The 24,043-nt window shown below is 39.0% G+C and overlaps 1 protein-coding gene and 1 long non-coding RNA gene across 4 annotated transcripts in view; both read right to left on the reverse strand.

Annotated features, from left to right (window-relative positions):
- Positions 1-1,580: 1,580 nt before the first annotated feature.
- The window catches only part of klc1a (kinesin light chain 1a), a 45,613-nt gene continuing 23,150 nt past the window's right edge, over positions 1,581-24,043 (reverse strand). Inside the window, exons 7-13 of one of the 3 annotated variants that reach the window (XM_085766629.1) lie at positions 20,571-20,744; positions 19,201-19,300; positions 18,748-18,800; positions 17,675-17,742; positions 16,556-16,664; positions 11,908-12,048; positions 1,581-3,493 (exon numbers count right to left, since the gene is read on the reverse strand). In XM_085766629.1, the coding sequence (XP_085622755.1) occupies positions 3,353-3,493; positions 11,908-12,048; positions 16,556-16,664; positions 17,675-17,742; positions 18,748-18,800; positions 19,201-19,300; positions 20,571-20,744 (786 nt within the window). In that variant the 3' untranslated portion in view covers positions 1,581-3,352. Of the gene's footprint in view, positions 3,494-4,732; positions 6,764-11,880; positions 12,049-16,555; positions 16,665-17,674; positions 17,743-18,747; positions 18,801-19,200; positions 19,301-20,570; positions 20,745-24,043 lie in introns of those variants that run through there. The other 2 variants (XM_085766628.1, XM_085766630.1) reach the window with 2 other exon arrangements.
- On the reverse strand, positions 8,124-10,089 carry LOC146963268 (uncharacterized). Its single transcript, XR_015034691.1, has 2 exons — positions 9,330-10,089; positions 8,124-9,275 (listed from the first exon to the last, which is right to left on the reverse strand). It is a non-coding gene; the product is annotated as an uncharacterized LOC146963268 (long non-coding RNA).

Here is a 24,043-nt window from a genome sequence, read left to right on the forward strand (position 1 = left end):
TTTATAAATGACAGTTTCAATTCAGCAAATTGTTTTTAAAAACTTGTGTCTTCCTCTATAACTTTACACTTATCCTCATGTCTGCTGCTTAAAACATGTGTAGATTTAATGCTAAATTGATTTCATTCTTCTCCATCAACGTATAATCAATAACTGAGGCATGAAGCATGAGAAAGTTCATTATTCAACATTAATGAAGTTGTTATTCACATCTTAAATGACAGGTGACGGATTAGACTGTGCTGGGAGTTATGGTAACACTTACTACACACTGTTAAGCTTTAAATACTTAACAGTTATACATGTTTAAGTCTGAAAGTATTAAGATCATCTGTTGCATTTTCATTCTTATCAATGATGGGTTCAGCATTTACAAAAGAAAAAAAAGTGTTTAAAAAACTTGATAGTGTGTTGACGTGGTGGAAACTTTTCATGTCAGTAAATTTCAACACCTGGTAAAAAAACACATCGATAAAACCGTGCAACAAAAACACATGTTCTGCACTAACGAGGTGAATAATTAACAGATCAATGTTGTGATTCAGCTACCGGTATATAATAATAAGATTTTATTATAAATGTACAGATTATCAGTGCTTCATCACCATAGTCTGTAAACAAACATGAATAAATACTAAATAACACTGTAGTGCAGTTGTAAACTGATGTGTCTTCCTTCCTATTCACCACTTTCCGTAGAACGCCGCTGGGCGTCGCCATGACACTCAATTCACCGACAAGTCGGTTTCGCACTTCTGTCTCACTTCAAGCAGAATGGAGCTAGCCTAGCAGTCTGTCTTAGAAGTGTTTTTATTATTATTACAAGTTCATAGAATGTCCTCCGGTACGACATGTGCTGTTGTTGGATGCACAAACAACTCAAGGAAAGTTAAAGATTTTATGAATGGAGCCTGTAACGACCATAAAGCCAATCGCAAGAGTTGTGGATGTCCGGTTGCTACGTTAGCCGCTAGCTGTTGCTACGTAAACAACCGACTTCCGGGGTGGTGTGACGCAATGGATCATGGGAAAATAAAGTGGTGAATAGCTGCAGTTACAATGTGTTATAATCCATTTATTAAATGTTATGGATTTAAAATAGCACTGTTAAATGATTAAGAGGTACAAAAATATGATTTAATTTAATTTTAATTATGATCTGATATTTTATTATTATTTAATACTAATGTCAAATTTTATCTGAAGCTCAATCTGGCTCCATTTGCTGGTGGGATGAAGCAACTGTAAGAAAAAAAAACCTTAACAAAATCCAGTTTAAAGCTTTTGGGGGCAATTGTTGACTGAACTGAACTATCAAATTAAAGCCAAAAAAAGAAGATTAGATAATAAAAGGAAGGCACTTTTAAAAGAAGCACTGCACTTAACACCTTGTTAAAATGGACATTTCACGTCACTGAGAGCCAATCAGTGGTGACGATGATGATGATGATGATGATGATGATAGTGATGAAGACAGAGTGACATCATCATATCCATCACCCAAATGAAGAGTCGCAGAGAGAAAAGCCGCAGAGAGAGAAAACAGGAAACCAGTGGGCACACAGATGAGGCATGCAAAGTGACAATTCAAATGAAAAAATTTATTCATAAATAAAAATTCATCACAGCATAAAATCCCAAAACAGGAACAGCCATGCAGACAGGATGGTCGGTTGGTTTTTCAGAATAAAACCCCACAAGAGAAAGAAAGAAAAAAAAAAGATAAAATAAATTCAAAAAGCTGAATAAAACTGAACTATATTTCAAACTCTTTGAAATAAATAGTCCAAAGCCACAAAATGCACAAAATAAATAAATGAAACTATTAGCGGTGAAAACAAAAAAATAAACAAGCAGAAGGCTTTTTAAAGGCATCAGACATTAGTTTGTTTGTGAGTTGGGTTTGTTTTGTTTTTCCCATTTCATCAACACTTTGTCGTTCAGTGAGTTTCCTTTGGTTTTCTCTTAATCATGTTCAGGTTTGGTTTCAGCTTTCAGGAATAAAGTGGAAATATTATTTAAGGAAAAATTGCAGCTAAAAGTTAATTTACTCTGACAGAAAACATGTTTCTTTCAAGACTGTTTTCAGGGGACAATAACAATTTTTCACACAAGAAATTATCTTTTCACAAAATATCACGTCTTCTTTTGTTTTTAATCGTCACATTTTTGTCATATACTTTCTTTAAAATATTACACATTTTTGTCTTAACATGTCATTTCAAATTCAAGATGCTACATTTTGACATTGTATTTTCTACTTTTTTTCCTTAAGATTTTACCTTTTTGTCAAGGTATTTTATTTTTTCTTAAAAATATTGTCATCTTTTTACATTTTTGGAGAAAATATTACAACTTTTTGTCAAAATAAAAATCATTTCTCAAAATATTACAATGAAATTTCCTACATTTCTTCCTCTCAATGTATTTTTCTACTTTCCCCTCAAAATATAACTTTTCTTCTTAAAAGTATTGATATCTTTTCTTTTCTTTTCTTTTTTTGAAAATATTAAAATCTTTTGTCAAAAGTTTAAAAATTATCTCTAAAAATATTCCAATTCATTTTCTTACATTTTCCCCCTCAATGTAATTAGCCTCCTTTTATTTTACACAAAACTTATTTTATCAAAATATTGTTGTTTTTTTTCTTAAAATATTTTTTTCTCAATATTGATGTTTTCTTGAAGGAAAAAAAGAAAAAAAAAAGAAATTTATTTTAAATCGTTTTTTAAATTTTATATATAATTTTTACCTGAACAGTTCATTTTTCAAAAATATTGACATTTACTTTTCCCTCAATATTTATTGTTTTCTTGAAACATTGTTTCTTTTCTTTTTCTTTTTTGTAAAATTTTCCTTGTAAACGGCAGTTATTTTTTCACAAGAAATCATGACTTTTTATTATTAAGACTACTTCTGAATATACTTAACCTTTTGTTTATGCATTTTCTTATTCCTAGAACATTTAGACTTTCTCCTTTAATTTTCCACCTTCATGAAGTTTGAAACCTCAGATGTTTTTGCTGCAGCTGTTTCTGTCGCTGTCAACCAAACTGAACTCTGATGACATTTAAATATAAAAACACTGTACAGTGGTAATGTGAGTGAGGAAGGTGAACTCATGCAATGGGGGGGGGGAGGCCAGACGTCGGTCACTGACAGTAAAAGCTCCCTCGATCATCTCATGTGCAAACAGCGTCAGAGTTATTAAACCACTTCACCACCAGCAAAGTAGAGTGGATCCCTTATTTTGTTTTTTTGGTTAGTACGAAACCGCTGGCTCGATTCCTCCAGTGCATAAAGCGGGTGGTCAGTCAGTCAGGTGGAGGTGGGGGTGGGGGTGGGGGGATAATTACCCAGGGTTCTTAGGTTCACTGTCACGTGACGAGCCGCCGCCGCCTTTCAGTTTGCGGACGAGCTTCTCGCTGCTGCGGCGGATGGAGGCTCTGAGTTTACTGAAGGAGCCGCTTCTCTTCAGAGAGCCGGAGCCGTCCTGATGGGAGACGCCACACGGTTACACACTCTGAGGTTTTATGATAACAACCAAGTCAGTGAAATGAAATCTGCCATGATATTTGTGTTTGTGTGTGTTTTAATTAAGGCAACACTGGACAAAAGCATCCACACACTCATAGATGTACAGTGCATATAGAAATACACAATCTGCCGTGCAACATCTCATGTGCACACACGATGCAGTGGTGCAGCTCGTTTATGTTCTTCCACATTCAGAAGCTTTAAAACAACAGATGAAGATGATTTAACTATATTTAGTTTCATCTGTTTGTGCAGAACAGTTCACACCTTCATCTACTGACACACTGAAACTACGTGACCCTGTGTTACCTGGGAATATTTCTTTTCTTTGTTTTTATTCGTTTTATCTCATAATATTGCACTTTTGGGCAGCTTTTTACCCCCATACACCTATTTTTGCCCCTTCTGATAACGGTTCTCAGGGCTGAAGTCAGAATACAAATCAGACAATATTTTATTTATTCAAATTTGACTTAAATCTGTGTTTTTGCCTGTGGTTTGTTTTTGTTTCTGCTAAAATCTTGTCTCATCTCAACCACATGAAACATGATATGTAGTGTAATATAAACTTAATTTAAGATTTGATTTAATGACAGAAAAAGTAACTTTCAGTCTCAGTTGAAGCTTCTGAAGGATCAATGCTACAGTACGACTCAAAATGAGTGGTGCTTAATCCTTCAGGGTCAAATATGCAGTTTGAATATTTTTGTTCATATCTCGACACTTTGTGAGCTTTGATCATGAAATCTCCACCATAAAATAAAGTGATAAACAAACTGCAGATATATAGAAGTATGTATTAATAATAATGAAAAAAATAGATGCAGAAACACAAATGAATGGGTAAATAAATAAAAGTGTGAATGTCAATCAGTTGTGTTTTTATATGAGCACATGTAGTGGTGTTGTCATGGGAATTTGCATTTTCATCATGTTAACGTTGACAGTTCTAATAAATAAATACATAAACACAGACATAAACAAATAAATAACTACCAGTAAATGTAAAAATCCTGAAATCTGAAAAACGTATTAATTAATTTCTATATGTTTAGTTTCACTTTGTGTCACTTTTTGTGCTCCGTACACATGGAGCGCTGCTGCTGAGAGGTCTGAAGGTTTAAAAGCTCACACACACACACACACACACACACAGAGAAGAGAGGGAGCACACAAAGAGGCGACAGGCCACAGGTTGAGGTGAGCAAAGAGTTTAGGTTTTATTAGAAGTTAAGAAAGACAAACTGTCGGATGCACAAACAGGACAGGACACGCAGAAGAACAAGGAGAAGAAGATTAGTAGCAGGAGCCGAGAAGAAGAAGGAGATAAAGGAGAGACTAGTTCAGTTCCCATATTGTCACATAATAATAATAATAATAATAATAATGCTCGTTAAATCCCACACACACACACACACACACACACACCCCCCTCCCACCCCCACCATTAACATCTATATACAGAGATATACAGCAGGTCAAACAGGCTGGATGCATCATGATGTTCACACTTCACTTTACTTCAGTCCCTCAGTTTAAAACCCGTCATCCTACATGAATGAATCCTGTCGCCCTTTAAAAAAAAAAAGAAAAAAAAAAGTGTCCTCTCTTTGACACCGTAGTTTTATTTTTATTAGCGATGACACAGATGATGACACAGAGAAGCACAGAGCAGCGACACACTAGAATGACTACTAACGACTCCTACAGAAGCTCTCGATCATGCTGACGAGTTGTTGTTACAGTATGTTATTCTGTATTTACAGCATGTTTTTGTTGCTACGTCACTATGAGCTGAAGATGCTTCGAGTCACCGACTAATTAATAATCTTTAGGTGTTAATTACTGTAATTAATGTTGTTGTTGTTATTGTTGAGTTCAACTGCATGGACCACGGAGGACAAGAGGAGAAACTCTTGAGAGAAAAGACGGAGGAGGAGGACGGAGGATTTAACTCTCAACACTTCAAACCTGGAACGTTTTTTGTTCTTATTCCATCAGTTTATCATAGTATGAACAGACGTCGGGTCAAAATGTTGCTTTTTATTTATTTACAATAAAGTTTTTTATTTGCTTTCTATAGAGTTTTAAATAAAAGATGGGAATGTACACACAACTACTCTTTATAACATGGTGTAAATATCAATAATAATATAACAAAACATACATGATGGTTCACATTGAATTTTACCTTAATCAATGATACCAAAGATTAGTTTAATTATTGATTAACGCCTGTTATAATGAACCAAATCCCTAAAATGTCACATATTTCTTAGTTTTTCATCATGAATCAAAGAAAAGAATCACGTATTCACATGAGAAAATGGACAAAATGATTCTTTTTTGTTTATTTTTTTGCATGAAAACTAAGTGAAATCATTTATGCTGAAGTAACGGCCCATTTCTCTCTTTAACTGAAGCAAACTATTGATATTTATCATGATTTATATATCTTTATTGTGTGTTTCTGATTGATTATTATTGATGTGTCCATTGATCAGGGTGGTGGTGGTGGTTTCTAATCCAGAGTTTGTAGCTCAGGTTAAAGTGGAGAGAGTTAAAGGACAGTTTTGGAGAAGCAGAGGTTTTACCGTAGTTTAAGTTAAGTGCACACTGTCGATCTTCACTAACAAACAACCTCCTCCCTTTTTAACAACCTCGTTAAATGAGTCTACAGCCGAAATGAAAAACAGTTTGAAGACACTGGAGAGAGACAGAAAGAGAAGAGGAGAAGAGGAGGAGGAGGAGCTAGTGTTAAAGGACAGCAAGAAATAACAAGGTAAGAAGAAAGAAGCACAAGTTTTAATGTCGCCCCGGTCGAGTACAGAGAGACCTCACCCCCGAAAACAACACAGGAGTGTGTGAAAGCAACACAATCAATCACTCTTCACCGGTGTGGTGGAGGAGAAGAGATAGATAGATAGATAGATAGATAGATAGATAGATAGATAGATAGATAGATAGATAGATAGATAGATAGATAGATAGATAGATAGATAGATAGATAGATAGATAGATAGATAGATAGATAGATAGAGAGATAGATAGATAGATAGAGAGATAGAGAGAAAGAGAGAGAGAGGGGTTGGAGGAGTCAGAGCCGAAGAAGAAAAACTGCAAAAAGCTGAAGGGGCTGAGGAGGCGAAGGTGAGGTGAGGCGACGCGTCCGTCATGCAGAAGAAGACAAGTGTTTAGAACCATTACAAGGCATCTGGAGTTATGCCTGCCGGTCAGACGAGAGGAGAGAGAGAGAGAGAGAAGAGGAGGAGAGAGGGAGAGAGAGAAAGAGGAGTAATGAAGGAGGAGAAAGAGATGGACATGGTGTGATGAGGAGAAAGAAGAAGAAGAAAGAGTTAAAGATGAGAGTCAACAGGTGTCACAGATCAGACACAGTATCCTTGACAACCTGGTGATGATAATTATTATTATTACTGAACAAACTTTATTGACAGTTTATGTGCATCTAAAGGTGTTTATATGATAAATAAACTGTATCCTCTCTTTATATGTTCATGTTTGCTTCTCTTTGTAAATGTGTCGTGTGATTACAGACGTTCACTTTCTGGTTGCTCCTTTTTATTTCTGTCTTTGTCTCCTGTGGTTTTGTTTTCCTCAGTATTTGTGCCGCTTGTTTATAAAATGTAAAGTTACAATAATGGAGAAAAAAAAAAAGTTATATTTTGGTGAATCTTCACAACCTGGACACAAAAAAAGCTGAACAACCGTCACTGACATAATCGTCATCTAATATAATAGAAAGTGTAGAAGTGGATCACAGTCTAATCTACTCGTGTTTTATTTGATTTATTCATTTATAAATCCAAATTCAAAGAGCCAATACTGAAACTATGAGACTCTGTGTTACCTGGGAATATTTCTCTACTTTGTTTTTATAGTTTTATCTCATATTATTGCACTTTTGGCAGCTTTTTACCGCTGCTCCAGGTGTGAGATGTGCATCGTCTTGTCTTTGTGTGTTTGTGTTTTGTAATACTTAATATTATTATAGTGAATCACTGTGTCGTCATTCTCAGACTGAGCCACCAGGCGGCGCCTTAACACAGTTTAACATGAGGATACTGTGTCTGAGACATCATTAATTAATTCAACAACGTTAAACTTTGTTAGAAAAACACAACATAAACACAACGGAGAAGCAGGAAGGAGAAACATGAGAGCAGCCACCAGTCAAACACATCTGTATTTATATATTTGCCTGACCTAAAGCTGAGATCTTAAAACTCATATTTTCATTTCCATATTCTATTCTATCAGTATGATGTATTTATCTAAATATAAATATGTATATTTTAGCTTTGTTCACTTCATATCCTCTATTCTTCTAGCAGGTGGGATGTAACATCATTTCCCAGGTGGTGGATCAATAAACTAATCTGATTCTGTTTATTTATATTCATAAATAAGTTATTTATTGATCATGTCATGTATACAGTATATGAGGCTTGGAGAGATCGTCACTCCACCACCAGGCGTCTAAACCTGCACTGTGTTTGTCTCAACGTCATTTTTCCTCTTTACTTTGTTCTGTTTATACTTTATCAGTTTAAATTTGATGCTTTGACTTAAGTTTTTATCTTTTTTTTCTCTCCGTCTCTTTGCTCTCTGGCTGCTCTCATGCTGACAAAGCAAGCAAAAGGACAAAAGAGACCAGAAAAAGAAAAAAAAGACAGTTTACTTCACGTTTCTCAGGCAGCAACTCATCACACACACACACACACACACAGCACAGTGGACAGAGATCACACACACACACACACAGCAGCAGAGTGTCGACAGGACACAGAAGAAGGAAGGAGTACAGTACAGAGCCCATGTGGAGTCAGGTGAACAGACCGATGAGTCACGGCGCTAATCAGACGACTTATTTATGGGAGGAAGAAAAAACGGGTTTCACACCTGCTGCCATTGGAGAGAGGAGGAGGAGGAGGAAGAGGAGATCTGATGTCAAAATGTAGCCTGACAACTCCAGGAAAACACTTTCACTTTTATCTCATCTTCACACCTTTAAGGCATTTTAATAACTTCAGTGCTCTGTTTTTTTTATTTTGTGTACAAACTAGGGCTGCAACTAATCATTATTTTCATTATCGATTAATCTGTCGATAATTTAAACGATTGTTTGGTCATTAAAATGTTGAAAAATGTCAATCAGTGTTTCCCAAACCACAAGACGACGTCCTCAAACGTCTTGTTTTGTCCACAAACCAAAAAGAAACTCAGTTTATTGTCATAAAGGAACAAAGTTTAATCAGAAATATTCATATTTAAGAAGCTGAAATCAGAGACTGGACTTTCTTTTCTTAAAAACCGACTCAAACTGGTAATTCAATTATCAAAATAGTTCACTGTTAATTAATCGATGAATTGTTGCAGCTCTAGTCCAAACACAGAGGCTGTTATTATTAAAATGCTCCTCCGGCTCCGGCTCTCTCCAGATGAGGCGGGCGCCGACTTCCTGATATAAATCGGTCCAGAGATCAACTGACTGACTGACTGACAGGACGCAGGACGATTATAATAAAAGACGTCCATCTATGTGTCTCACACTAAAACCTCCCGAAGCCACATCCAGATAAACCAGAGGTTCCAGGAGCAGACTGCTGATTGGTTGTTCAGGGTCTATGACTACTGTTGCTATGTGAGCAGAGGGAGGGAGCGGCAGCAGCAGCAGCAGCAGCATTTTTAGAAATAAGATGGTGAGCAGCTTACAGCGACTCGACATCTACATGTGTGTGTGTGTGTGTGTGTGTGTGTGTGTGTGAGGCCACTGACTGCAGTCACCAGAGGAAACGCTGCAGATGCTCAGTTAGAGAAGTGGCTCTGCAGCAGAGGGAGTTAGGAAGGAGGAGGTGGTGAGGACGACAACAAAGACGACGACGACATGTGTAACCAGAGGGCTGCGCTGCTGTGAAAGCACTTTTTATTTAGAGTTAGTTGGAAAAGAGAGTTGGTTTGTTACAACAGCGGCAGCAGCAGCAGCTCGATGTAAACGTGAAACACTACGACTCCTTTAAAGAGGTTTAACAGATCACTTGGTCTGTATTATTAATTAAAGGGATAGTTCAGCATTTTGGCAAATCCTCCTCTCACCATAAACCCTATAGTCATAGCAGTAGGTTCATTACCTTTAATTATCGGTGCATGTTGTTTTGAGATCGGTGGGGCAGAGACGCGAGCTGCTCAGCTAACGTGACGGAGGCGGAACGTACTTTCGCTTTTCCCTCATCAAACTCATCAAATACACAATCCAACAACTCAAAAGCGCTCTGGTGGACAAGTTGTGACCTGCACATTCTCCACACTATGAGATAATAACGTATAATTATGTACAGTAACACTACGACACATGAAGCAAATACTCAGAACTACTTTGACACTTTTGAAATCCCTCCGCCCAGCAGCTGTGTCTGGAAAGTAGTTCCTTCTGCATTTCCCTCTAAAACAACTCTGTCTGGTAACGTTCTGTTATTATCTCATATTGTGGTGAATGTGCAGGTCACAACTTGTCCACCAGAGCGTTTTGGAGTTGTGTATTTGATGAGTTTGATGAGGGAAAAGCGAAAGTACCGTTCATCTCCATTGTGTTCACTGAGCAGCTCACATCTCTGCCCCGCCGATCTCAAAACAACATGCACCGATAATTAAGGTAATGATGTGACTATAGGGATTGTGGTGAGAGGAGGATCTGCCTAAATGCTGAACTATCCCTTTAAAGTCAGTAACAGTGAAGCACAAGCGTCTACTGTATCTATCTATCCATCTATCTTAGTAACTACTGTGAAGAACAACAATCAGCTGAACTGGTCTGACAGGATTTAAAGTCATGAGAGAAAATGAACGACAGGTGAAGTGACGACATCGGAGCGTCTCTCAACAGAAGCCACTGGTCATATAATGAAAAATACATGAATGAAGCCTTGTTAAATGTGTAAAAAAAATACTGGAAGAGAGATTCTTGTAGTGGATTTTTGTCTCTCTTCAACTTTTTTAGAAATAAACCAAGCTCTTTAATATACAATAAAATTAGAGCTCTTAACCTTAACAACTGGTCTTGAAGATTATAATTGAAGAGCATTATGGGGACGAGATCAACTTCAAACCTGGACTTGTGCGCTCAGGTTTTTACAGGAGACTCAGAAGTTTTGAAGCCACCTGAAAAACCAAAACCACCGACTGAGCTGTAATTTGTCTCCTCTGGTGTTTTACCCCCGTCATCAACATCTCTGTATGACGTCCTGCTGCTTTTACTCTTCCAACACAAGAGAGAGAAACTACAGTCTCTCAGATATCAGCTTTATATTGTTTCTGGGATGAAATAACAGCATCATAATGTCTTAATTCTACATTTGCTTGTTAGTTTTCTTGTGTCTTGTTGCACATCTTTGATATTTGTAAGCCTCAACTGAATTAAGTAAGCAAGTAAGTTCAAATAATATAATATAAATCATATAAAACAGGGATAAATTAATCACAATTCAAATCAAAATGTGGCAATATGTGCAGTATGCTAACCACGGGAGCTGCACTTTTCTTTTGATAAATGTAAAATGTGTCAGTTGTGCTCAGTTTCGAATACTTTTGATTTTACTTTTATTTAATACTGAAAAATATCAACTAAACCCATGTTTTTTTTTTACAGCACAACTTCACTGACATGATCTGACAGTTATTTTTCCCACTTACTTTGTTACCATATTGGGCCCAAAATTACACAATAATCACAAAAAACAGACGCCTGTCCATCTCATCCCACTTTTACACTATTATATCTCCGGTTTTACATCGTTTTCCAACGTCAAACAAAAACTGGGAATGAGTCTTAAATCTGCACTTCCCAGTGAAGTCGACAGCAGCGCTCTAGATTACCTATTTTATGTTACGGCGCTTTGAAAACGTCATGTGATCATAGACTCTGGTGGGTTAAAAAAAAAGACACTGAAATCTGCTCATAAAATCCCAATACGATGTGTTTTGCAAATTGTGCAGCATAATATTATGGTAAAAACTCATTAGAACGGTGGTAAAAAGTTGATGAAGCACAAAAAAAAGAGGCCAAAGTTCACAGCGCAGCAGCGGCGGAGGACCACGGTGTCTCCAGAGTTTGAGTTTGGAGCTGATAAGACTCGACAGGATATAAAAGTTACACACTCAACAAGACTCGTGTTTATAAAAGCAGATTGGTTCTTGTGGCTTCTGTCCAGAGAGACGCCGTCTGTGTCACGTAGACCTCTCTGCCTCTCTCTCTCTGTCTCTTTGTCTCTCTGTCTGGTCTGAGGACTCTCTCTCAGTGACGTGTGGAGGGCTGTGTACTGTACTTACCCCGTTCCACTCCACGCTCATACTCACTTCCTCGCCACCGTCCGGCCCGCTCTCGTACTTCACCGTGTCGGAGGAGGAGGTCAGGCTCTCGCGGCTGCGCTGCTTCTCGCGGGCCTCGGGCTCGCTCAGGACCTCGGCCACGCGCTGCTTGTGCACATTGTCCAGACCCTGACACACACACACACAGATACACACACACAAACACAAGGCAGCAATAAATGCCAATTCAACTAATCCAATTAAAGCAGAAGCTGAGCACCTCTGCCACCTGCAGCTCGTCACTCACATGCACAGCTGACAACAAGAACCAATTCATCCAATCCAATTAATATTAAAGCTATAGACTTCTACCACCTGCTGCACTGAACCCAGGCCCTGGCACACACACGTACACACACACACACACACACACACACTTTACGTTTGACATCGGCAGCAGGAACTGACTCAGCAGCAGAGGCAGCGTGATCTCACTCCTGCTTCAGCACAAAAGAACAACTATTCATATCAGACGAATCAGACTCTCTGTTGCTGTTGGACGACGTCACATCAGCAAATCATTTTCTTTTTTTTTTTGGAGCTGCACCTCTGTGGCTCCATTTTATTTTGGAGAGAGATTCTTTGGGTCCATGAGGCCGGAAAATGTATTTAAAGATCCAGTGTGTAATAATTGTTAAGGTTTATTGTTAAAATCTGAACATACTCCCCATGAATATATTAGTGTAAGTGTATAATCGCTATAACATAAAATTTGTTTGGTTTTTGTAGCCTTATCATTCTTCTTTTATATCTACATATAACAAGGGTCTTGCTTTAGAGAGTGTCGCCATCTTGCGCCGCCATGTTTGTACGGCAAACTGAGGAACCAAACTGATATTTTTGAAGAAAACTGGTCAAAGTGACTCAGCTATGTGTCGACTCTAAGACCCGATTTCATATAGATGGCAAAGAGAAGGTCAAACCTTTCATAGAAAATGTTTTTTTCTTTTTCCAAGCACCATCTTTATGTTTTTTTTTTTTTATATGTATGATGTGCTTGTGTTGACTTGTGCTGTATTACTTAATCCTTGTCATGTTATGTTATTCTGTATGTTTTGTGCCCAGTTGGTGCATATGTGTGTGTTACTAAACGAAAATGAATAAAAAAATAAATAAAAAGATCTGCCTCCTGAAACCTTTTTTTTTTTTTTTATAAAGGAATAACTGTGAACTGTGTTAATCAATAAGTTGTGTTTACGTCTCACTCTAATCAATAAAGTGAATAAGTTTGAGTTGTTTAAATGTTAAACCTGCAGATAATACGTTTTATGACATCACAACCAGTGTAAACACGAAGCTAAAATAGTGGACTGGACAATAGTTTTCCTTACGACTGGAAACTAAATTCAGGAGGGTTTTCTGTGTAGAAACAAATCGGCAGTGGAGCGGCCTCAGTTGTAATTAGGGCCCGACCGATTTATCGGCGAGCCGATTAAATCGGCCGATTATAGCCCGTTTGAGAATAATCGATAATCGGCCAAAACTCGCCGATTGTCGCCGATATTTTCAGAAATAAAATGCAGGGAATAAGACTTGGTTTTACTTTGAAAATGTTCCCCCATTTGAAAAGATCCCCCGACATTAGGTTATTTATCCTGTAGAGGGCGCGTCCTCTCTCTCCACTATCCACTAACCACCTCACAGCACACAGCAGAGTGACTGATCTGCAGCAGGACACGCTCCGCCATAGCCTTGTCACTCACACACATCACACAGCTTATTAACAACTTGATTAACTGTTAACTGTCTCAAAACCAGTGTTGCTGCTGGCTTTCTTTTAACTTTTTTTTCTTTTTTCTTTTTTTTACACCGCGGTCGGGTTGTGAATTAATTAATTAATGCTCGTGACTCCGGCCGTGTTGGGTCCGAGATTCAACAACAAGCCGGTCGGGTTTTACAGTTGTTTTTTTTTTCAATCTCAATTTTTATTAACAAAATCCGGCATAACATAGACACAATTCAAAATATATCCGTCAATATGTTTTACAGTTATTACCGGCAGTATGCCCGTTTATCAATAAACACAGTGGATGAGGAGGGTGAGTGACTGAGCTCAGGCTGTGTGGGGGGCGGCGGCGGTGCGGGTCTCTGACTGCAGCGGGACAATCATGTCTCTGCTCCGTGACACACTGAGCGCTGTGGGACCGGGGCTCGCGGCAGCACCCGCTAACAGCGGTGATACGTGCTTCCACTTCAAGATCAACAAACCAGAAACGTCTGGAACAACACTGGAAAAAGTCGCTTTTCAAAAAAAAAAAAAAAAGAGAGCGAGAGAGAGACCGCCATGCCGTGTAAAAACAACAACAACAACAAAAAAGTGTCACGTGTCATGACTTAGACTTCCTGTATCTGGCCCTTCAAAATAAAAGCCCTATAGCCTTTCACAGTTCAGTCATATTGATTTTGACTTAATTTTGACAAGACAGTACTCCAAATGTTGTTGTTTTTTCCTGCAACCAATTGACCAATGAAAATTTGGCAGCCCTAATTTATATATGTAGATATATTACTTAAATTAATAAAATTGTAAAACTTTATAAAAAAATAATAATAATCGGCCGATTAATCGGTTATCGGATTTTTTCCCCCCTAATAATCGGCATCGGCATCGGCCCCAAAAAATCCATATCGGTCGGGCCCTAGTTGTAATTAAAGCTGAAACAAACGATACGGCTGGACCACAGACTGCTGTACAGACTGTTTCCTATCAGCCCGTCTGCCACATAAATAATTCAAGAGAGGAAAAGCACTGGGCAACAGGACAACAAACTGTAGAGCCTGAGTGTTTGTGTTACTGTACCTCTTTAAAAACTAAGTCTAGATGAAAATAAAACAACCTTTCTCTTTATACTATGACCATGTTTATCAAGTTTCTGCTTCTCAACTTAAACATGAGAGCGTGCAATGATGAAAAAATTAAAAAATAATGCCTGCTATTTGTTAGTAATGTGAATAAATACACATAAGTACAACCCAGAGCTTTCTGCACAGGTAAAGTATCTACAGTTTAACTGCCATAATGTGATTTTACTCTCTCCAGCTGAAACTACTGCAGCACCACAGGAATCCAGCTGCTCCATGTGTGTGTGCTACTCTTCCTCAGCTCATGAAACCCTGGGAGGAAATCCTAAATCATGATAAAAGCTGCAGGGCGTCTCCGCTGCCTCCCACGTCTTATCTCCACGGGAGACCACATTAAGTTTAATAAGTAACGAACCCTCAGAGCCAAGTTTTTAAAAAAAAAGCTGCTCTCCAGGCTTCCAGCATCCTGAGACTCTGTTGCACTGATCTTACACCAGAATATACATTTTCTGCTCTTCATCATCATCTATCTCCATCTCGGCTGGTCATCTCTGACAGTAAGAGACAACAGCGTTGGTTTTTATTCATTTTCAAAGCCCTGTCACTGTTATCGCCTCCTTATTTATCATCTCTGTTAACTCTGAAAGAACTGGTTGTTACTTCATATTCCATTTGTCAGAACTGAGCTGAGTAAAATGTCCTTCTCTCACAATGCACCGTACACATCTGCAGAAAATCTTAAAGGGATACTTCACCAATCGTCATGCATCAAGGAAGTGTTTGGAAAACTTTCAGAGTCACCAAAACTCTTTAGGAGTTCCAGGGGGGGTCCGGCTGGCAACGGGTTTTCATATAATGGCGGCGGATAGAGTTCACTTTTGAATCGTCCAAAACACACACTATGAAACATACTGCTCGTCTGTACTGACCCAAGTGTCCTGAAGCCGCCACATGAAAAAGTTGTTCAGAAAAATGTAATTTGATCTCTGTTTTTAGCCTTGTTGTAGCAGTAGTTCCCAGTGGCTGCGTGGGATTTGCTGCGAGATGTTCTTCCGTGTTTACATCATACATCCAATGGTTTACAACGACGAACCAACATCAACAGAGCCACTGGGAGCTACTGCTACAACAAGGATAAAAACAGAGATTGAAATTAACTTTTTCCGAACAACTTTTTCATGTGGCGGCTTCAGGACACTTGGGTCAGTACAGACGAGCAGTATGGAGGTATCTGGATGTTTCATAGTGTGTATTTTGGACCATTCAAAAGTGAACTCTATCCGCCGCCATTATATGAAAATCCGTTGCCAGCCGGACCCCCCCTGGAACTTTTTTGCTTGAGTTTTGACGACTCTGAAAGTTCTCCGAACCCTTCCTTGGCATGATGTTGAGTAGAAAGCAGATTGTTCCATGTGTAAGATACATTGTGAGAGAAGGACATTTTACTCAGCTCAGTTCTGACAAATGGAATATGAAGTAACAAACCCTTCCATGGCATGACGGTGAGAAGACAATTGGCGAAATATTGATTTTGGGTGAAGTATCCCTTTAAAGTTAGAATCTCTCCCATCAGTACAGCAGTTCAAACTGTACCTGATCATGATTGTTTGACTTTTCTTACTTGTTTCCTAATATTTTCTCATGTAAACTCTCACTCTTTGCTGTATTTGTCGTTCTCTCTACACCATTGTATGGTCTTCGAGAATAAATAAAAGTTAAAATAATAATAATAATAATAATCTCTGCCTCTTTAACGGCCACAGTGACGTTTAAAAAAAGGAAAAACCTCGGCTAGGAATCCTGTGTTATTAGTCACATCACCCACAGACCACACCTGCTTTCTGGAACGCATGGCAGCTTCCTCCAGAGTCTCTGCCGCCTCGAACTTTCCCTGCCGCCTGTAGAGGGCGCCCAGGTTCTTCAGGGTGGTGGTCACCGTGGGGCTGCAGGGAAAAACACAGAGGAGAACGATGTCATCATCACAGGGAAATGTTTTGGTAAAAGAAGAAGAGAATTTATAATTATTTATAGATGATTAACAAGAGAGAAAATGGAAAAACTGACAAAGTAATGTTTTAAAATGTTGGCAAACACAGGTCGACACATTATTTTCTTTTCTCTCTTTTCTTTTGTTGTTATGATCACTGCTGATTTTGATATTTACTACACCGGAGGTAATTTTGTTTTCTTTGTTTTGGTTTTGTTTCATTGTACTTGGGTGTGTATGTTCTTTGATAAGGGATAGTTCAACATTTTGGCTCAAACTCAGCAAATACACAATCCAACAACTCCAAAACGCTCTGGTGGACAAGTTGTGACCTGCACATTCACCACGCTATGAGATAATAACAGAACGTTACCAGACAGAGTTGTTTTAGAGGGAAATTCATGCAAAACCGCTGATGCACGTTCCCATCGGGGACAGTTTTTCATCAAGCAGTCTCTGTATTTACCACTAAAACAACTCTGTCTGGTAACGTTCTGTTATTATCTCATAGCGTGGTGAATGTGCAGGTCACAACTTGTCCACCAGAGCGTTTTGGAGTTGTTGGATTGTGTATTTGATGAGTTTGATGAGGGAAACCAAGAAATCCCATGAGCCTCCGTAGCGTAGCTCTGAGCAGCTCGTGGCTCTGCTCCGCCGTTCTAAAAATAGCTTGCACCGACAATTAAAGGTAACAAACCTACTGCTATGACTATAGTGATTATGGCAATGGGCCAATTTGCCAAAATGTTGAACTATCCCTTTAAGTCAGTATCCTGCTCCTCTTGGTGTAACTCCTTGTATTAGGTCTTCTATGGTTCTTCTATGTATTTCTCATGTACTACAGACGCTGTCCCTAATCTAAATAAATAAAAATGAGACAGGATCTAGGATCTAATTCAATAATTTAGGAACCTCTAACATTTCCCATCTTTTCTCAGACACTGAACTCATCATTTACACACTGACCTGTCGACTTTACAGGCTTTGTACCAGCCTCCGTATTCTCCAAACGGTGAGCCGTCCTTCTGCTTCCCCTGCAAGACAAAACCCATGGTCATCATCATCATCATCATCATTTACCAGAACGTGCTTTAAAGGATCAACAACACACACAAAACACACGTTAAAGTCGTAGTTAAGTCTGCACAAGAAGCACAGACCTATAAACTGAACAGTGAACTGACTCCTGCTGTAAAAGGAAGGAGACCCAGAGGCAGCGAAGAGGTACTTAGTGGTGGGATTATAGTCGGGTCAGGATTCCTTCCTCTGAACAAGGGAACGTTTTAAACCGTGACGAAATAAACTCCTAGTTGAAGAAGTCAGGGAGTCTTCGCCATCATCAGCACTGGATGGTTATTACTCAGAGTTAATCTGCTTAATCCGGCTCTTTGTAGAGTCAATCATTCCTATTTCATCTTAAATACGATCATAAAACTGTCAGAGGAGTTTAATGCTGCTGTCACTGGTGCTTAAACATGTTCTCTGAGCCTGTGGCTGAGACTTTTTCTTTGTGCCGACTTTACTACAGATATAATGAAACTAGTATTCAACTAGTGAGCTGAGAGGGTTTTTCAGTTCCGCACGGCTCTTTCTTTACATATTTAGGTTTTTAAGGTTTTAAAAGTCCTGTGTTGCATAAAGGTAGACGTTTGAGGGGCGGTGCGTGGCGCAGTGGTTAAGGCGGCCGCCGCCCCATGTAGAGGCTACAGTCCTCAACGCAGGCGTCCCCGTTTCGAATCCTGTGTCGGGCAGACCTTTCCTGCATGTCGTTCCCCCTCTCTCTGCCTCCTCCTTTCCTGTCTATCTCACTATGTGCTATCAAATAAAAGGCAAAAATGCCAAAAAAATATACTGCTAAAGGTAGACGTTTGTATTACAGCTCCTTCAAAATAAAGGTAGATGTTTGTATCAAAGCTCCTTCAAAATAAAGGTAGATGTTCGTATCAAAGCTCCTTCAAAATAAAGGTAAATGTTTGTGTTAAAGCTCCATACAGTATAAAGGTAGATGTTATAAATTCAAACAGTTTGCAGATGCTCACCTTGCTTTGCTCCTCTCTCTCCTCAGCATGCATCCAGATCGGTTTGTTCTCATCTGCAGGGAAACGCACAAAATTCATGGAAACACAGAGAAACAACGCGACACAGATGAGCTCTGACAACGGTTCGCTGGGCGAAATAGCAGCAGCAGGAGATGGGACAAGTTTTTATGAAGTCTGGAGGAGAAGGGTTCATCTTCTTCAGCTGAAAAGGTTGTTTTTGTTTATATTTGTCGGCAGCCTGAACATACTGACCTTTAAGTTCGAATAAAGAGAACAGCAAGGGATTATAGAAGATGTACAGACAGGGAAGTCTGAATGTTTGTTTTGTACTGATTTAAGTCACTGTGGCTGCAATGTTTACAGAGTGAGTGTGTGTGTGTGTGTGTGTGTGTGTGTGTGTGTGTGTGTGTGTGTGTGTGTGTGTGTGTGTGTGTGTTTGTCCAGTCTTCGTACCGTCAACAGAGCCAAACTCTCTCTCGTGAGCACGGGTGAGGATTTCTTTATAAAGAGTCTCCGCCTGCTTGAACTTGCCCTGCTTCAGGTAACAGGACGCCTACAGCAGGAAAAACACACAATCAAATGCAAATATTCAGCTTCAACAATCACACACAGGGATAATGCTGCGTTCATGACAACTCGCCATTCGAAAAACAAGATCCGAAGAATGGAGTTTGACACCGTTCAATTCATTCATTTTTCACAATTCTCACATTATGAGATGCAACTAAAAGGGAAAAATCCCACAAATTTGGAAGTTCATCTTCAGAGGTCTGAATAATCCTAATACCTGAAAAACTAAAACTTAGACTAAGACTAAATAAAAACTAGTCAATTCCTTAAAAGATAAAAACTAAACTAAAACGGCTTCATCACTTGTTGAACTCACTAAAACTAATGAAAATTTTAAAACTATAATAACCTTGGTGGGATCAAGGGTTTAATAAATATTAAAATATATTTAAAAAACTATCGAGACTGGATGAATGAAATGATTACAAAGAATTGGAAGAATGGAAACAAAAGTTATTTGTCAATGTTTTCATGCATCTTCATCTGCTTCCAAAATAAACATAAATTGCTTCTTTCAACCATTAAAGGGATAGTTCAACATTGGCAAATTGGCCCATTGCCATAATCCCTATAGTCATAGCAGTAGGTTCGTTACCTTTAATTGTCGGTGCAAGCTATTTTTTAGAACGGCGGAGCAGAGTGGCAAGTTGCTCAGAGCTACACTACGGAGGCAAATGGGATTTCTTGGTTTCCCTCATCAAACTCATCAAATACACAATCCAACAACTCCACAACGCTCTGGTGGACAAGTTGTGACCTGCACATTCACCACGCTATGAGATAATAACAGAACTTTACCAGACAGAGTTGTTTTCGAGGTAAATACAGAGACTGCTTGATGAAAAACTGTCCCTGAAGGCAACGTGCATCAGCAGTTCTGCATGAATTTCCCTCTAAAACAACTCTGTCTGGTAACGTTCTATTATTATCTCATAGCGTGGTGAATGTGCAGGTCACAACTTGTCCACCAGAGCGTTTTGGAGTTGTTGGATTGTGTATTTGATGAGTTTGATGAGGGAAACCAAGAAATCCCATTAGCCTCCCTAGCGTAGCTCTGAGCAGCTTGCGGCTCTGCCGTACTAAAAACAGCTTGCACCGACAAATAAAGGTAATGAACCTACTGCTATGACTATAGTGGTTATGGCAATGGGCCAATTTGCCAAAATGTTGAACTATCCCTTTAAACTCATAAATTTCTGAGTTGTCTTGAACGCAGCATAAGAGTGACATGTTACAGCTCCATCCCGTCTCACCAGGTTGTTCTTGGTCTTGGCCACGTTGGGGTCGTCGGGGCCCAGCTTGGTCTGGTAGATCTCCAGCGCTCTCATGTAGTAGTACTCCACCTCCTCGTACTTGCCCTGGTTCTGGCACAGCAGGGCCAGGTTGTTCAGCTGCTTGGCCACATCGGGGTGGTCCTTCCCCAGCACCTGGGGCGGAAACAAGAAGAAGAAAAGGAGGAGAGAGAAGAGGGGGGGTGAGGTGGTTAAAACAACGCTCGCTGCATCAAAAGAAAACACCAGCCTGTGTGTCCGGCATGCGCCATTTGGTCGACAGCTCGTGTCCAAGGTGACAAATTATCACCAGACTGGAGCCAGGAGCCGACTGGGGTTTCTGTTCTGTGTCGTGACTACTGTCGGCATGGGTTACCAGGCTCAAGGTATACCCACTATGAAAAAGTCACAGTTGCAAAACCACGAAAATACGAGCTGTTTTTTTTATGTCTCGTCAAAGAGAATATGTAATGAGTATAACGCTGCCACTCAAACACACCAACAACAAGAGAAGAAGACGTGGAAATCTTGCGCGCTGCATTCAAAATACAAACATTATCATTGCTCGATGCCGATTTAACAAATGTGTCTGAGGGACCCGACAGTAGTTGCTCATTATTGTTGTTGTTACGTTAGAGGTTAGAGACTTCATAATTTCACAAAAAATCTGTTGTGGTGGCGGCGTTTTAAGATTTACCCACTCTGGGAGCCTCCCTTAAACGAAGAATACAATTACTTTTTTTAATTTACTAATGATCCAAATATTCTATATGTTATTAAAAAATTTAAAACTATGTTCAATGGAAAACTTGTACCTTTTTTTTTTTTACCCAGACAATTCAAAACAACACATTTTTGAGCTGTAATCGCAATACTGCAAACCGTGAAACCATGATATTTATCATACCATCAGTATCTCATACCAGCCCATGCCTACAGTAGTATTGACACTGGAGAAGTTGTACATCTATGCAAATATGGTATATATACGGTATATTGTCAGCATTTCTTTGACCATATTTCTACTCTGAGGCAAATGTAGCATTGTTTTTTTAAAAGTTGTTACTTAAGTTGATGCTCTTGAGTCTTATTCTAAGTCATTATCATCGTCTATGTTGCTTTAATTGTCAGTTTTTAAGTATATGTTGTGTCGTGTGCGTCCCTGACACATGAACTGATTAAATGAATGAATGAATAAATTAATTAATTAAACGTGTGACCCAGTTTTAACCGTCCATGTCCAGTGTAGTGTCGTCATTCTGGATTTACAGGAAAAGACGAAAGGTGTTTGCCGATGTGGACATTTTTCTGTTTCATCTCTTGCCATGTGGCTTTGACCTTGACCTACTTGCTGTTCCCGATTACACAGAAACTTCTTTCGATATCAGTGAGTGCACACACACACACATACACACACACGACCTGCATGAACCTTTAATTTGGGCCACGACTCAGACGGCAGCTGGAGTGACGGCTCACACTGTGCCACACTGATGGACTATTGACCTGTTTGATAAAAGGAACCGCTGAATACAGTAGAAAAACAGCATCTACCACTGAAAACGAAATCCTCCTCTGTGCACGCACAAGCAAAAAGAGGCAGAACCGTGAAAAAAAAAACACATGTTTGTTTGCATTCATTTGGATACAAGAGGAGTGTAAGCTTTTTCCTGTTTGTTAAAAAAAAGAAAAGCCATAAAGCCTTTTCAGTCATGAGCAGCAAGTAAGAGAGATGCATAAAGAAAGGAGAGGGATCAGAGAAGGAGAGAGAGAGAGAGAAAAGAAGAAGTGTCAGGGAAGAAGACAGAGAATAAAGGAGCTGCTGCTGCTAGAGCCACATGAACACTGAGAAATAAAACCACAGTGGGTAAAACTGAGATGAAGCAAAGAGTAAAAGACGAGAGCAGACAAAGCAGTGAATTTTTTTTCCTATTAACTGCGTCACATAAAGACAGTTTTATAATAAAACTTGTATTGAACTTGTGAGCTGAGTCTTTACACATTTATAATGTTTTAAATGTCCCGTGTTGCATAAAGATACTGTTTCTATCACAGCTCCATACAGTATAAAAGTAGATGTTTGTATTAAAGCTCCATACAATAAAGGTAGATGTCCATGTGTAGTGTGATTATAAAGCAGCTCTAGGTTCTATATTAATACTGTGAAAGTATCAAAGCCTCAGTCCACAGAGAAATGCACACAGCCTGTATTCAGAAACTGAGCCTTAAAACCAGCCGTCAGGACTTCCTGTCACTTTGTGATGTCACAACAAAGCAGTCACCCACCAAAATTTAAATTTAACATGATTTAGGTTCATGCAACAGTTAAATATCTTCAGTATTATCTTTCAGTGAATGAAATCTTGTAGCTAATTGACAAGTTATGTGAGAGTTCAATTAAAAAAAATGACATTGTAATTATATTCAGTGCAGAGGTTAATGACAAAAATATCTACGATCAGTATCAGGATTAAATCTGTAAAGCTCTGTGCCAGAAAATAATATATATCCTACTTTATACTCAGTGTCTTTATGTATTTTTAAAGGTGTATAAATTTCCACTCAAACACAACAGTGAAAAGCTTCAGTAGCAGCAGCTTATAAATTCTTCCCCTCGTCTCCGGTGTTGCTGAGGCCGAACTCGGTGAGAAGCTGAGAAACGACAAATCCGTCTGATTCAGCAGCTCTGCCTCATCCGCCTCTCACTGACAATCCAGCGCAGGAAAACTTCCAGGCTCAAGTCTTCCAGCTTAAGCTAAAGCATTATCCTTCGAGTTTAAGTAGCATAAAGAAAAATAAAATAAATAAAAAATCATTCAGCTTAACCAAAGCTGATGTCTCATTCTGAAGCGGAGGCAGAAGGAGGGTTTGTTCAAAGTCGAGGGCTGAGGACAGAGTCAGTCAGGAATGAATAAAGAGCTTCGTCTTCTGCACCGGAGGATCGCTGAGCAGCTCCAACTACACATCAGATTAAATAATGAAGCTCTCCCAAGACGAGGAGGAGGAGGAGGAGGAGGAGGCTGCTGCACCGTTATACACCTTTCCTTTGAAAAGCACAAAGCTACCGAGATAAAAAGAGGAAACGGGAATGACCTGGACCAAACCGCCTCAAGGAAAGAGGGAAAAGAGCGACAACTGGATCGTTAGAGACAGAACAATTAGTTATTCAGTCTCTTATTAAGTCAAATATCTGCAGATTCTAGGTTTTAGTGTTGAAACTGCTCTCATTAGACAATCAAGTTTAAACTAAGATTGAATAAATGAATGAATGAATGACAGAAGCCTCGAAACTGTGAACTTTTACTGGTTTTTATCTGTCCATCCGATGTCATTTTGAACTTTACTTTAGAAATGATCACACTGATGCACAGCTGCACCTGGAAACAAACTTTGATGTGTTTTTTAAAAAAAAAGATCTGTGAAGTTCCTCTTTCTTCTTTCATCTTTGGTGTTTA

The sequence above is a fragment of the Trachurus japonicus genome, chromosome 22, assembly GCF_045865225.1.
Source record: "Trachurus japonicus isolate A0001 chromosome 22, Traja_1.0".
Taxonomy (NCBI): Eukaryota; Metazoa; Chordata; class Actinopteri; order Carangiformes; family Carangidae; genus Trachurus; species Trachurus japonicus.